The sequence below is a fragment of the Pimephales promelas genome, chromosome 4, assembly GCF_988280905.1.
Source record: "Pimephales promelas chromosome 4, fPimPro1.hap1.1, whole genome shotgun sequence".
Taxonomy (NCBI): Eukaryota; Metazoa; Chordata; class Actinopteri; order Cypriniformes; family Leuciscidae; genus Pimephales; species Pimephales promelas.
In genome coordinates this window covers 39,582,862-39,595,779 of record NC_142772.1, presented here as the reverse complement: position 1 = coordinate 39,595,779, position 12,918 = coordinate 39,582,862, and the positions used below count along the sequence as shown (strand labels likewise).

The 12,918-nt window shown below is 36.3% G+C and overlaps 1 protein-coding gene across 3 annotated transcripts; it reads left to right on the top strand.

Annotated features, from left to right (window-relative positions):
* Positions 1-111: 111 nt before the first annotated feature.
* Positions 112-11,804, top strand: ankrd13a (ankyrin repeat domain 13A). Of its 3 annotated transcripts, XM_039659822.2 has the most exons (16): positions 113-610; positions 1,914-2,049; positions 2,375-2,499; positions 3,177-3,222; positions 3,312-3,455; positions 3,573-3,762; positions 4,587-4,653; positions 4,834-4,915; positions 5,541-5,602; positions 6,345-6,475; positions 7,359-7,516; positions 7,914-8,054; positions 8,528-8,715; positions 8,801-8,862; positions 9,495-9,694; positions 9,779-11,804. In XM_039659822.2, the coding sequence occupies exons 1-15, from the start codon at positions 503-505 to the stop codon at positions 9,688-9,690; spliced, it is 1,836 nt and encodes a 611-aa protein (XP_039515756.1). In that variant the 5' UTR covers positions 113-502; the 3' UTR covers positions 9,691-9,694; positions 9,779-11,804. The 3 variants fall into 3 exon arrangements, with proteins under 3 accessions (XP_039515757.1, XP_039515756.1, XP_039515755.1); XM_039659823.2 differs by having other exon boundaries at positions 112-610; positions 8,540-8,715; positions 9,495-11,804; XM_039659821.2 differs by having other exon boundaries at positions 114-610; positions 9,495-11,804.
* The last annotated feature ends 1,114 nt before the right edge of the window (positions 11,805-12,918 follow it).

Here is a 12,918-nt window from a genome sequence, read left to right as displayed (position 1 = left end):
ATTCACTTGTTGATTTAAGAGATTTTAACATGTTTTAGAACACGACCACCCCTCCTTCATATGGAATGGTTTAGTCTGGCGTTGGGCTTGTCAATTTTAATTAAAAAAAATAATAATGTATCCTTTACAATTTTGTGACAGAGCATGTACAGCTAATTAGGCTCTTATCGGCCATTTTATGTTGAGAACAATATTTATAAATACAACTAAATGCTAAAAGGTTTTGGGGAACCGTTTTTCAAATGACTGGATACACCCCTACTCAAATAGTTTCAACCTGCCACTTCCTTGTTTTTCAAAAGTTTATTTTGAAAAAAGTTGGTTGCGTTTTCGGCGTCTCCTTTGCTTAGGCGTCTTCATCTGTTTAATAGCCAGAGTCTCTGTATATTTATCAGGAATGAATTAGACGCATGAAGAGATTAGATGGTTCATGACAGTAGCTAGCTCGAAGGCTGGCTCTTGATTTCGGAGGCTGAGACACGGAGAGTTAGATCGAGCCAGAATGTTATCCGCCACCGCTGCTAGCGTCGAGGATTTCAGACTCAGGTTTCCACTGCATATCCTGGTGTGGGAAAATGATTACAGGAAGCTGGAAAAAGAGCTACAGACGGTATGTGTGAGATATCCGTAAATGCTGCTGATGTCTGGACACACTACTATGAAGCTAATGGCCAAATGAATCAATGATTTGACCGCTGAGAGATTTCTGCCTCCTGTGGATGTCATGACATGCGTGTCATGATTTTAATAATCTAATGAAATTGGACTTGGTGCATTATTGGATCTCACTGCAAAATGCTTCATCAGCTTGCCATCCACTTGTTAGCCACAGCCCTGCTGTTTTGCATTGCACTGGAGAGCTGGTGTCTTAATAACAGTAGAGATTCACTTTAAAAAATGCTCCATGCTATTAGATATGCCTTTTATTGGAGAATTTCGGTGTTAAAAATGTTGATAATAATTAATAACACAAACAGTAGTAGAAACAAACGTAAACGAAACTAAATTACATTTTGCACATTATGTAATTTAGTCCCCATTTATATAAATGCATGCCTTTTACATTTTAGGACGAGTGGTCCCTCACATGAGGATGATCATATTTGTGGGTACAGTGGGAAAATAATTATTTTATCTCCTGCTGATTTTGTAAGTTTGCCCACTTACAAAGAAATGAAGGGTCTATATTTTTTATTTTAGGTTTATTTTAACAGATAGAGAGAGAATATTAACCAAACATATAATTACAAGCATTACATAAAGCTAGTAGTTAAATTGATTAGCATTTTATCGAGTGAAATAAGTGTTTTGTCTCCTACCAACCAGCAAGAATTCTGCTTCCCACAGATTTGTTATCTGCCCATGTAGGACACAGATTAGCCCTGTCACTTTAAGAAAGTACTCCTAATGTCCTAATGTCAGTCGACACCTGTCCACAGAATCTGTATCTTCCGTTCCAACATCTCCATGGGAAAGACCAAAGAGCTGTCAAATGTCAGGGACCAGATTGTAGACCTTTATATAATGTGTTGTTTCTTGATGTTTTTTGTTTCATATTCTATCTGTTAAAATAGACCCTTCATTTCTTTTTAAGTGGGCAAACTTACAAAATCAGCAGGGGATCAAATAATTATTTTCCCCACTCTATGTGGCATCTAAAAGATTGAAAACCTCATGCTGTAGGTGACTGATAAATCAGACATCATGACATCGTTTCACAGGAAGAGGGTCTAATATTCTGGTTAATTACAGTTGCGTTCCACATTTTTATCTCCCCACCCACAAGCCATGCAGCAATGCTTATAATTTCTGCCACTTTTTTGCTTTTCTGCCACTTTTCTGCCACTTTGCTTATAATTTCTGCCACTTTTTCCCCCGTAACATATGTACTGTCTGTTTTACACTCCTTTCAGAATTACATTGAAGAGGTGGATCCCCGGGGCCGGACCCCTCTGCACCTGGCCGTCTCACTTGGACACTTGGAGTCCGTGAGAGTGCTGCTCAGACACGGCGCGGACGTTTCCAAAGAAAATGACAAACATTGGACAGGTGAGAATGAAGCCATAGTGGTTTGAAGACATGGCAGTCTTCAAAGTAAACTTCATTGGCTCTCACAAGAATGCCATTAGAACTATTACCACCACCACTTCCTTGGCTTGTGTCATCAGTGGTTTTTCCAGCCAGTGAAAGTGTTTAGTATCTCTGTTTCAGTTTTTTTGCATTATAAATAGTCCAATAACCCCCTCCTTAATGGGCATTAGTCTTTTTTGTCATGTGTATTATATAGTGGTTCTAGACTAGTATGTTTACCTTTCCATTAAAAGTCTATATCCTTGGGTAAGCATAAATGTCATATATTGTGTTGTCTGTACAGTGCTACAGGAAGCGGTTAGCACAGGAGATCCTGAGATGGTGCAGCTGGTGCTCCAGCGACGAGATTATGTCAAAGCCTCCACTGCGTTGGGTGGCGTTCCAGAGCTACTGTGCAAGATCCGAGAGGTGCGTCTGTCAAAATACTGAAGAAACAGTACTATTGTGAAATATGATAACATTTAATTAGTCCATTCATTAGTGCAATGATCCTTCAGAAATCATTCAAATTCTGATATGCTGATTTGGTGCTCAAGAAACATTTCTTATTTATGATCAGTGTTGAAAACAGCCATGCTGCTTAATATTTTTGTCTGCAATTCTTTCAGCAATCCAACTTTTTTTTTTAATTTGGCACTGTTCTAAGCTCAAATATTGTAACTTTTACTTTCATTTTTGACTGTGACGTGGCACATGACACTTGTGTTTAAGCCAGCAAGGACATAGAAACTGACTCAATAATAAATTTTAAATGTGTTTAGCATCCTGCATTATCTGAAACAAATTTTGTTTGGGATTTTCTATTACGTTAAGCCAATGCTAAGATAGCATTCTATACGTGTATCATGTGTACTACTTAAAGCTTGTCAATCAACATTAGACACTCCACCCCAAGGCTGAATAACACCTCTGCCAAGAGTGTTATGCATGTGTTCAGTGATTAGAATGTAAATCTTACAAAATGTCTGAGCTAAGACCCAGAATCAGCCCTACCTAAATTTAGTCAGGAGCAGCTTCTGGTTGAAGCCCTGATGCAAGTCATGTGAAAGGGCCTGAAGAGTGTAATGAAGCTCTTTTTATCCCAGTCTCCAGATTTCTACATGGAGATGAAGTGGGAGTTTACTAGCTGGAGTAAGTGCTTTTTTATCTCCTCTCATGAATCCTTATGAATTTTTTAGGATGTTGAATGATCCTCATCTTGTGCTTCTTTCTCACTCCAGTTCCTCTGGTGTCCCGCGTGTGTCCCAGCGACGTGTGCAGAATCTGGAAGAGTGGGGCCTGTCTGAGAGTGGACACCACCCTGCTGGGCTTTGACAACATGACCTGGATCAGAGGAAGAAGAAGCTATATCTTCAGAGAAGAGAGTTAGTTATTCACTCTGACTGTGGTTTACACATTCATTTGGTGGTGGGGTTCTAGCAAACGTGCTGTGAATTCTTCTGAAGCTACAACAACATAATCAGTAACGTGTGTTCTCACAGACAACTGCACTGAGCTGATGGAAGTTAATCACGAGGACGAGGTGGTGGACACTGAGCGCTTTGATCTCTCCCGCGAGATCGAGGATGTCACTCTGGACTCAATGCAGCCCGCTGAACAGGAAGTTGCCAAGAGGCTGACAACACCTATTGTTAACACATATCTGGACACAAGAGACATTGCGTTTGAGAGGTATGGCCACGTATATACTATTTACTTCTAATGAATGTACTACTGTTCAAAAGATTAGGGTTAGTTAGACTTTTTAATGTTTTTGAAAGAAGTCTCTTATGCTCACCAAGGCTGAATTTATTTGAAATGCAGTAATAAATGTAATATTGTGAAATATTATTACATTGTAAAATAACTACTTTCTATTTTTTATAAAAACTGTTTTCCACTTTCCTGTGATGGCAAAGCTGAATTTTCATCATTACTCCAGTCTTCAGTCACATGATCCTTCAGAAATCATTCTAATATGCTGATTTAGTGCCTAGGAAACATTTCTTATTTTTATCAATGTTGAATGCTGCTTCAATGCTGCTTAATATTTTTCTGGAACCCCTGGTTCATGTTTTTCAAGATTATTTGATGATTCAGATGTTCAGAAAAACAGCTTTTATTTGAAATATATATATATATATATATATATATATTTGTTACTTTATTATATGTATATATATATATATATATATATATATATATATATGTGTGTGTGTGTGTGTAATAGTTTTGTTACTTAATTTTTTTGTTATTGTCTTTACTGTAATTTTATCAATTTACAATTTATTGCATCCTTGCCGGAAAAAAGTGTTAATTTCATTCAATAAAAATCTTACCGACCCCAAACTTTTGAACAATAGTGTATATGAAAATATATGGATTTGGGTGAATATTTTTGAACATTGACTCAAAACTCTAATCTGACTTGATTCATTGAAATTAAACTCTTAACACCGTTTTTGTTGCTGAAGTTTAAATCAGAGATGCTATTAAAACATTAATTCTGTGTTCAGGTGTAAATCTGGTATCTGGGGTTGGAGGTCAGACAGAACAGAAGTAGTAAATGGATTTGAAGCCAAGGTGAGCCATGAACTATAATATCATTATGAATCATTGGAATGAGAAAATTTGCTATTTTAGAACTACAGATGCTCCAAAGTGAAAAGTTAATCTTCAGAAACATCAGACTTTCTTTTTAGAGTAGTGAGTTTAAGAATAAGGCAGTCTTTGTGCTGTGGGTGATGATGCTGCTTTTGGCAGGTTTTTTCAGTGAACAATGTGAACGTTGTGATTCGCACCAGGACGGAGCACCTCACAGACGAGGAGAAGGCCAGGATAAAAAGTAATTAACCCACTTTAAGATTTACACTATATATATCATACCCCTTTTCCACCAAAATGGTTCTGATGCTCGACCGGGAAACTGCTAATCTCTCTCAAAACCGACCTATGTTTCCACTTACTTGAATGATGAGCTGTGATGTTATTCACACAAACAATCTAGCACACCACAGTCTTTGTCTAACCAGTGTAACATGGAGTATTTTGATTCAGTGTGTTATGCAATCACAAGCTGCTTTTGATGGAATGGGCTAAAGTTAGAAGAATCAATTTCCACATATTGAATAGATGGACAGAGAAAATGTGGAGCGGCTGTGTGGGGTGACAAACCTATTAACAAAATGTGTCATTCGAACATGCGACTATCACCGCATTTGTGTTTCTGTTGTAAACAGATTTGAGGAGCAGTCAAATGTGATCTTGTCCCCTGGCCTCTGACATTATCAGTTTCCTGTTGGAGGGATCAGTTTAAAGCCCATAATTGCTTTCCCGCCAATGAAAGCTCATGAAATTGTCCCACATTGGGATCTAGCACCCTTGTCGGTGGTAAAGAGTCAATAGTTCCCTGCAGTTCTTTGTTATGTGAAATGATTATTATTAATTTCTGATGCTTTTGATCTCCACAGGTGAAAGGAATGTTCTGGAATCTTTACTCGGCACCGTAGAACAACAGATCGGTGCTCAAGGGGTAAGACGAGCACACGAAACGGACACTGAATTTATTTTCTTCTTAACTTTTTTGACACTTAAGAATGTATGTCTGTCATTAAATTGAATGCAAAATATCAAATAAAGCGGCATTTTTCAGAAAAAAATGAAGAATTCTAAGACATTTTAGAAATGAATTTTAACCAACAGGTCTCAAGGTGATTTTTAGTGGGTCTATGAATCCTTTTTTCTTTAGTTCATTACATTAACTATGAACATGTTCCAAATATTTTGTGTATATTTTGAATAGGAAACTAACACAGTGACATTCATACTTTCATGTGGCTTAAAGTCAACATGAAACAGAATTTGCGATTAGTCTTTTCTTCCCTATTGTGATGCATGTAGTAAACAACATCGTTAAACAATCGGAAATTGATTGGATGGTTGTGGTTTGCTATTGGATCTTATGTGAGTGACCCTTGTAACATTAAACTCGTCATCAGAGAAGAAATATTGCTGGAAGAGATTATTTTGATTTTGATTTAAAGAGTTATTAAAATCAGTTATTATAGTTATTATTAAGAGTTATTTTGATTAAAGATGAAGGGGACACAGGATGTGCACTTGAAATCATTTCAAATACTGTAATATTTCATTAAGAAAAAAGAATTGTCAGTTTTGATTTCATGGTGACTAAGTGTCTCCCAGTGTTTTTTTATGACCACTGTATTTTACAAAGCTAAAAGGATTCTGTATTTTATTTCTATGTATGATTACAGGACATGACTATGGAGTTTGCCACTGCCACAAACCCCACAGCTATTACTCCAGAGGAGTACTTTAACCCCAACTTCGACCTGCAGGGTAGAGATATTGGTCGACCGTTTGAGCTCACCATCAGAACACAGAAGTAAGACAGGACATTCACTCAACTTCACAATTTTATTTATTTTTTTAATAAAAAAGTGTGTTTTTGTGAAGTATATACATACATATACACTGCCCAGTCAAATATAAGGTTGTGGTTTGGATTTAAATTGGCAAATGCTTAGGAGTCAATGATTGGATCGTTACTTCAGTGATTATGAGTCTAGCATGTTTTATGTTTGGCAAAAGTTCTTCTGACTAATTGAGTTTGTAGCTTTTCATTTCTTAAACTAAACATTTTCACACATGAATTGGCACCAATCCAGACCTTAATTTCATTGAAAATATTTGGGATGTTCTGGAGGAGACTTTACAGAGTCCTGTACTCTTGCATTGTCCATACAAGATCTTGACCAAAAATCGATTTACCTCTTTGAAATGAAAAGCTACACACATACCATCAATTAGGGTTAGAAGAACTGTTACCAAACAAAAAACATGATAGAATCATAATAATCACTGAAATAATGATCCAGGTGCATCTATTTTTGGTCAAGATCTTGTAATGACAATGCAAGAGTCCAGCACTCTGTACACTCCATCAATCAGGATTAGAACAACTGTTAGCAAACATATAATATGCTAGAAACATAGTAATCACTGCAATAATGATCCAGTTTAAGCATATTATTTATTTAGCACATATGCTGACAAACAAAATAAATACATTTTATATATTATATATGCACACACACACTGCTGTATAATTTGTTTTAGAAAAAGTCTCTTATGCTCATCAAGACTGCATTTATTTAATGAAAAACGATTACATTGTGAAATTACAATCTTACTGACCTCAATAAGTTAGAGTGTGCGTGTGTAAGAATTTAAGAAAATGGTTTGAGTTTTTGTGACATCCTTCTCAGGTTTAAAGGCACCCTGTGGATGAGCGAGGAGCATCCTCTGTCTCTGGTGGAGCAGGTCACTCCCATCATTGACCTGATGGCTCGCACCAGCACTCACTTTGCCCGACTCAAGGACTTCATCAACCTCAGGTTTCCCCCTGGCTTTCCTGTGAAGATCGGTGAGTGGAAGAATTAAAAAGAGGAACAAACAGCCCTACTCCTCAGTTTTGAAGTTAAAAAATTAATTCTATGCTTTGCTTCAGCTTGAATATTAACTTATCTAACCTTCAACAAAACTACAAGTACACTTATAACAGTCAACTAAACATTTGCAAATTATGTATGGAAGATGGTTTAGTATTAACTAATCTTACTTTCCTGTTTTCAAGACTGCTTTAATGTTTCAAGCCTGAACTTAGGTGTTGTCTTTTAAAGAAAACTTTGTAAAACATTTCTGCTTAAATTTTGGTCATCAGACAGAGAATACAGATATCAATTTTTATATATATATATATATATATTGATTGTGTTAATGGCTTTAATATAACTGGTTCTACTTCTGTTGTGTTCCTGCAGAAATCCCACTGTTCCATGTGTTGAATGCCCGCATCACATTTGGAAATGTCAACAAGTGCAGTACAGATGAGCCTCTGGACACCAACCAATCAGCTTCTACACCCACACCTACAGAAGAGAAGTGTGACAACCAGGCTTCAGGTTTGGAAATAGATTGATTTATTCCTCGTCTGTTTGAATAACTTTTAAAGACATAGTTCAACCGTAAATTCTGTCATCATTTACTCACCGTCAAGTTGGTTCAAACCTATATGAATTTCTTCTGCTGAATACAAAGATATTTTGAAGAATATGTTTAACCTAACAGTTGATGGACCCCATTGACTTCCATAGTATGGGAAAAAAAATGACTATGGAAGTCAATGAAAATTGGTCACTGACATTCTTCAAAATATCTTTTGTGTTCAACATAAGAACGAAATTAATACAGGTTTGGAAGAACTTCAGGTTGAGTAAATGATGACAGAGTTTGATTTTTGGGGGGGTGAACTATGTCTTCAACTTATGTCAATCACAAACCATCTCAAGCACTTGATCTCATATTAAGAATGGGCTATTTGGTTTGGTTCAGCAGGGAAATGTTCTTACATGTATTTTCACTAAATGTTGTTTAGTTGCTCCTGCAGAACCTGATCAATTCGAGGTGTGTCCGTCTGTGTTCATGGCACCTTCACACTATCACCACCGAGGAGGCAACCGCCACTCCAACACACGCCAGTACAACCCAGTGCACCATGATGAAGAGCTGCTCCAGTACGCCATCCACCAGAGCCTGCTTGAGTCCAGTGCACTTAATTCACAGGTCAGAAAGCTTCCTGTGACTGTATTTTGTGCAATTCTTGATGTTGTCTGTCTCTAATATGCAGTGTGGTGGGTCTTTTTTGTAGGAAACTTTGAGTGATTCTGATGGACAGGCGACACAATCCATGATGAACCGGTTGAGTGATGGGTAATTTCTGCATTATATGTCAGTCTTTTGTTCTGGGGCAAATAGAGTTTCACGTACTGGGGTGCGTTTCCCAAAAGCATTGTTAGCCAACTAGGTTTGCAAGTTCTGTCGTTATGAGCATAGTTCAACGAGTCTGCGTTTCCCGAAACCATAGTTCCAACGAACATTCGAAAACATGTATAATACTTTTATAATATTACAAATATTTTCTATTTAAAATAAAATGCAGTTCTTTTGAAATTTCAATTCATCAAAACATCCTGAAATATGTCACACTTTTCTCAAAAATATTAAGCAGCACAACTATTTTCAACATTGATAATAAGTATTGTTTTTTGAGCACCAAATCATCTTATTAGAATGAATTCTAAACGATCATGTGACTCTGAAGACCATCACAGGAACAAATTGCATTTTAAAATATATTCAAGCAGAAAACAGTTATTTAAAATTATAATACTATTTCACAATATAGCTGTTTAACTGTAAAAAATCTCTTTGACCCCAGCCTTTTGATCCGTAGTCTATTTAGCAGAGGAGAAGTATAGGTAGAGTGGTGTTTCTAAGTGCTCTGTTCATTCCTGTGTACATTTTCTTAAATTGTGTTGTTATGTTCTGTTACATAACCACAGGTCTGAGTCTGAGGGAGTTTTAGTAGACCTCAGTGACACCACACCCTCCAGCTCTGTCTCCACCTCCAGCCCCGACACTGACCTGCGATTGGCTATGGAGCTTTCGGCCCGGGCACAGGAGGAGGAAGAAAGGAGAAGGAAAGAAGAAGAGGAAGAATTAGAGAGGATTTTACAACTCTCCTTAATGGAAAAGTGACGAAGTAAGATGAGGGAATGAAAGACAAAGGGAGTTCCTGTTATTGCCATAACCATTAAAACCTTTTTTTATTTATACCTTTCTTCAGATTCACGCAGCTCTCTGTGGCCACTGACATACGACTTAACTTAGTTACATATTCAGTTCGGAGCCGACATCTGGAAGGTTCTGCTTCCTTATCCAAAAAATAAGCAATTTTTTTTATTTTTTTTCATGATTTTTACTGCTTTCTATGGAAGCTTGTTTCCGCCACTGAATGAAAAATAAAAAAGGTAACTGTGACTTTTTATCTCGCAATTCTGACTTTATTTCTCAGAATTGAGAGATGTAAAGTCAGAATTGTGTGATATAAAGTCGCAATTGCGTGTTATAAAGTCAGAATTGCGTGATATAAAGTCAGAATTGCGTGATGTAAAGTCAGAATTGTGAGATATAAACTATTCTGAGGGGGAAAAAGTTAGTCTTTTTTTCTTCTTAGAATTGGACTGATAACTCGCAATTGTGAGTTTATATTTCACAATTCTGACTTCATATCTCGTAATTGTGAGATAAAAAGTCGGAAATTTTTTTTATTTAATTTTTATTCAGTGGCGGAAACAAGCTTCCATAGCTTTCCGCTTTCTTTCCCTCCTTTAAAAAAGGTGATCACGCTTGTATTTTTTTATATAAAAAAATCAGTGCTGCTTTTTTTATATTATGTGGTAGAAAGGTTGTGATGTGCTTGGCAGTCCAAACATGATCCTGTGTGAGTTTGTACATCTTGACAGTAATGACTAGATACATTTTTTGTTTGTTTTGATAGAAAGGACGTCTTTTTGCATTAACATTAGCTTTAGGTTTATATTAATACTATATCTCAGGGTAAAACTGATCACCAGTTATTGGTTCCTTTTAAAACCATTTTATACACAGCCAAGGAAAGTGTAAGAAATGAATGTTTCACACAAAGCAGTAGGACAGTACCATTCTTAACCCCCGTGTGCTTTTGTCATTAGACCACTTCTGACTAAAGCATCTGTACTGTAATGGCAATAAATCCACACCACTGTGCCTCACTGGAGTAAGAGGCACTCATACAGACCGGAATATTCCCGATGTAAGCCAATACGCCTCAAGCTTTTAGTCTGCCTAATTTGTAAAATGATACAATAAAACCGCTTGGATCGCCAAATGTATGTTGTAATGCAAAGCATGAAAGTGGCAGTTCTGGGTCACTTTTTCTGGCACCAACCAAACCTCATGCTACACTAAAGGACTAGGGGAATGTGTGACAAGAAAACCAGCTGTTTTTGTTTCGGAAAGAAATGTGTGCGGTTGGACAGCATTGTTTGTTGACTGAGGTTCTGATAAATGTGGAAGAACCTGCCCTGCTCTGTTTGGGAATCTTTAGGGAATCTCATGCTGTTCCTTCCTCTTGTAGCTGACAGTGCTATTTATTTTGTTGCGAATTTTTTTTTTTCTTGATAGTTCTTTTGTTGACTCCTTCCTGTAAGTGTTTTTTTTAAAGCCTTGTGAGGCTCGAAGACATCCGAGTATTGATTATTGACTTACAGCTTGCAGTATCTCTCTCACTACTTTTTGTATGAACCTGTGTCCTTGAACCAATATTAACTATATCTGTCACCTCATAATTGTTTGACATTTATATAGCTTTATTCTTCCTGTAGCAAACAAGGATCTGAGGCTACAATCTTGCATTTATAAAAGGGATGTTGTAATAACAAGACATTGATTTTATTTTTATGCCTAAATAAATCAAATGCTCTGGCTACGATTATCCACACACCATTATTCCTGGACACAGAATTTATTTTCATTCTTTATTTAAAACCTAATTTAACTTTTGGTATTTGGTCTTAACTAACTAATTGCCAAATTGTTTAATGGTCTACCGGATCAGGGTTAGTGATGGTTTGATTCTGGGTAAGTTTAATGTATCCTGTTTGAGCATGTTGAAGATATCCTGAAGGCATTTGTAAACTGTGATGTATGTTTGACACACACGCAAAATATGTTTTTACTTTAATAAAAGCACTTTATTGATTTTATGGAGGTTCATTAACTATGGAGGCTGCATGGACATGGAAAATCATATAATAAAGGCATAAAAGCTATTATGTTGATCAGATCAATTTTATCATTATTAATTGTTTTACAAGTAATTTGACTTTGTTTATTAGTGAAACATGTCTGATACTTTGAACGTTTTGGTGGCAAGATACATCAATGATTTTTTTTTAGTTATTTACACGTATGTCTTAATATTCATGCTGCTCTGTTTTTTAATACGGTCATTTCAAATCTATCAATTTATTTAACTTTTATTTCAGGAAAGTCTATCCATCTCCTGTGCATCTTGAATTTTATTAAACAAACCAACAGATGGCACTGTTCTGATGTGTAACAAACTGTCTTTTTTGTGTTGAATGCTTTTTAATATATATATATATATATATATATATATATATATATATTTATTTTTTTTAAATGTATCCATCACAAATATTCTTAGTGGAAAGTGTGTTAATGCTATTTCTGGTTATGTTTTCCCTGTGACAATTACAGTAACATTATTCAAAAAAGAGCATTTGAGATCTTGAGAACTTGGCTCACAATGAGGTTTGATCGTTTAGCCTCACACATGAGGGTACATCACGAGAAATTGTGTTGTGACATTTTCTGAACAGGTCCCTGCATTAGATGTGAACGGTTGTCTTGGCACCAACAGAGCTTCGAGTGCCATGTGTTGGCAGAGGAAAGCTGTATGTCAGCAGTGGTTTGAGGCAGTGTTCAGTCAATCTCAGCCGTCTCTAGGAATGAAATCATGATTTTATTGAGATCACGTGTGAAAGTGAAGGAAACCGTTTTAAAGAAGCTGACTTGGAGGAGGAATTTTATGGAGTGTCAAATGCATCCAACTTTACATTAAGGCTGACTACTGATAGATGATTGGGTTTTCATAATTACATATATAGTTAAATGTTTTTTGTACAGTCAGTTATGGACACAGCAAATATTGTGTTTTACAACAGAAATGAACCAAACAAACTTAAGATGGAATATAACACTGTTCTTTGTTCTTCTAGATCTGCTGTACAGCCGAAACAAACTTTGCTGCTTCATTTTCCTGTTATTACTGTAAAGCTGTGAAACAATCTTTATTGAAAAAAGCATCACGTATATATATATCATGTATATATATATATATATATATATATATATATATAT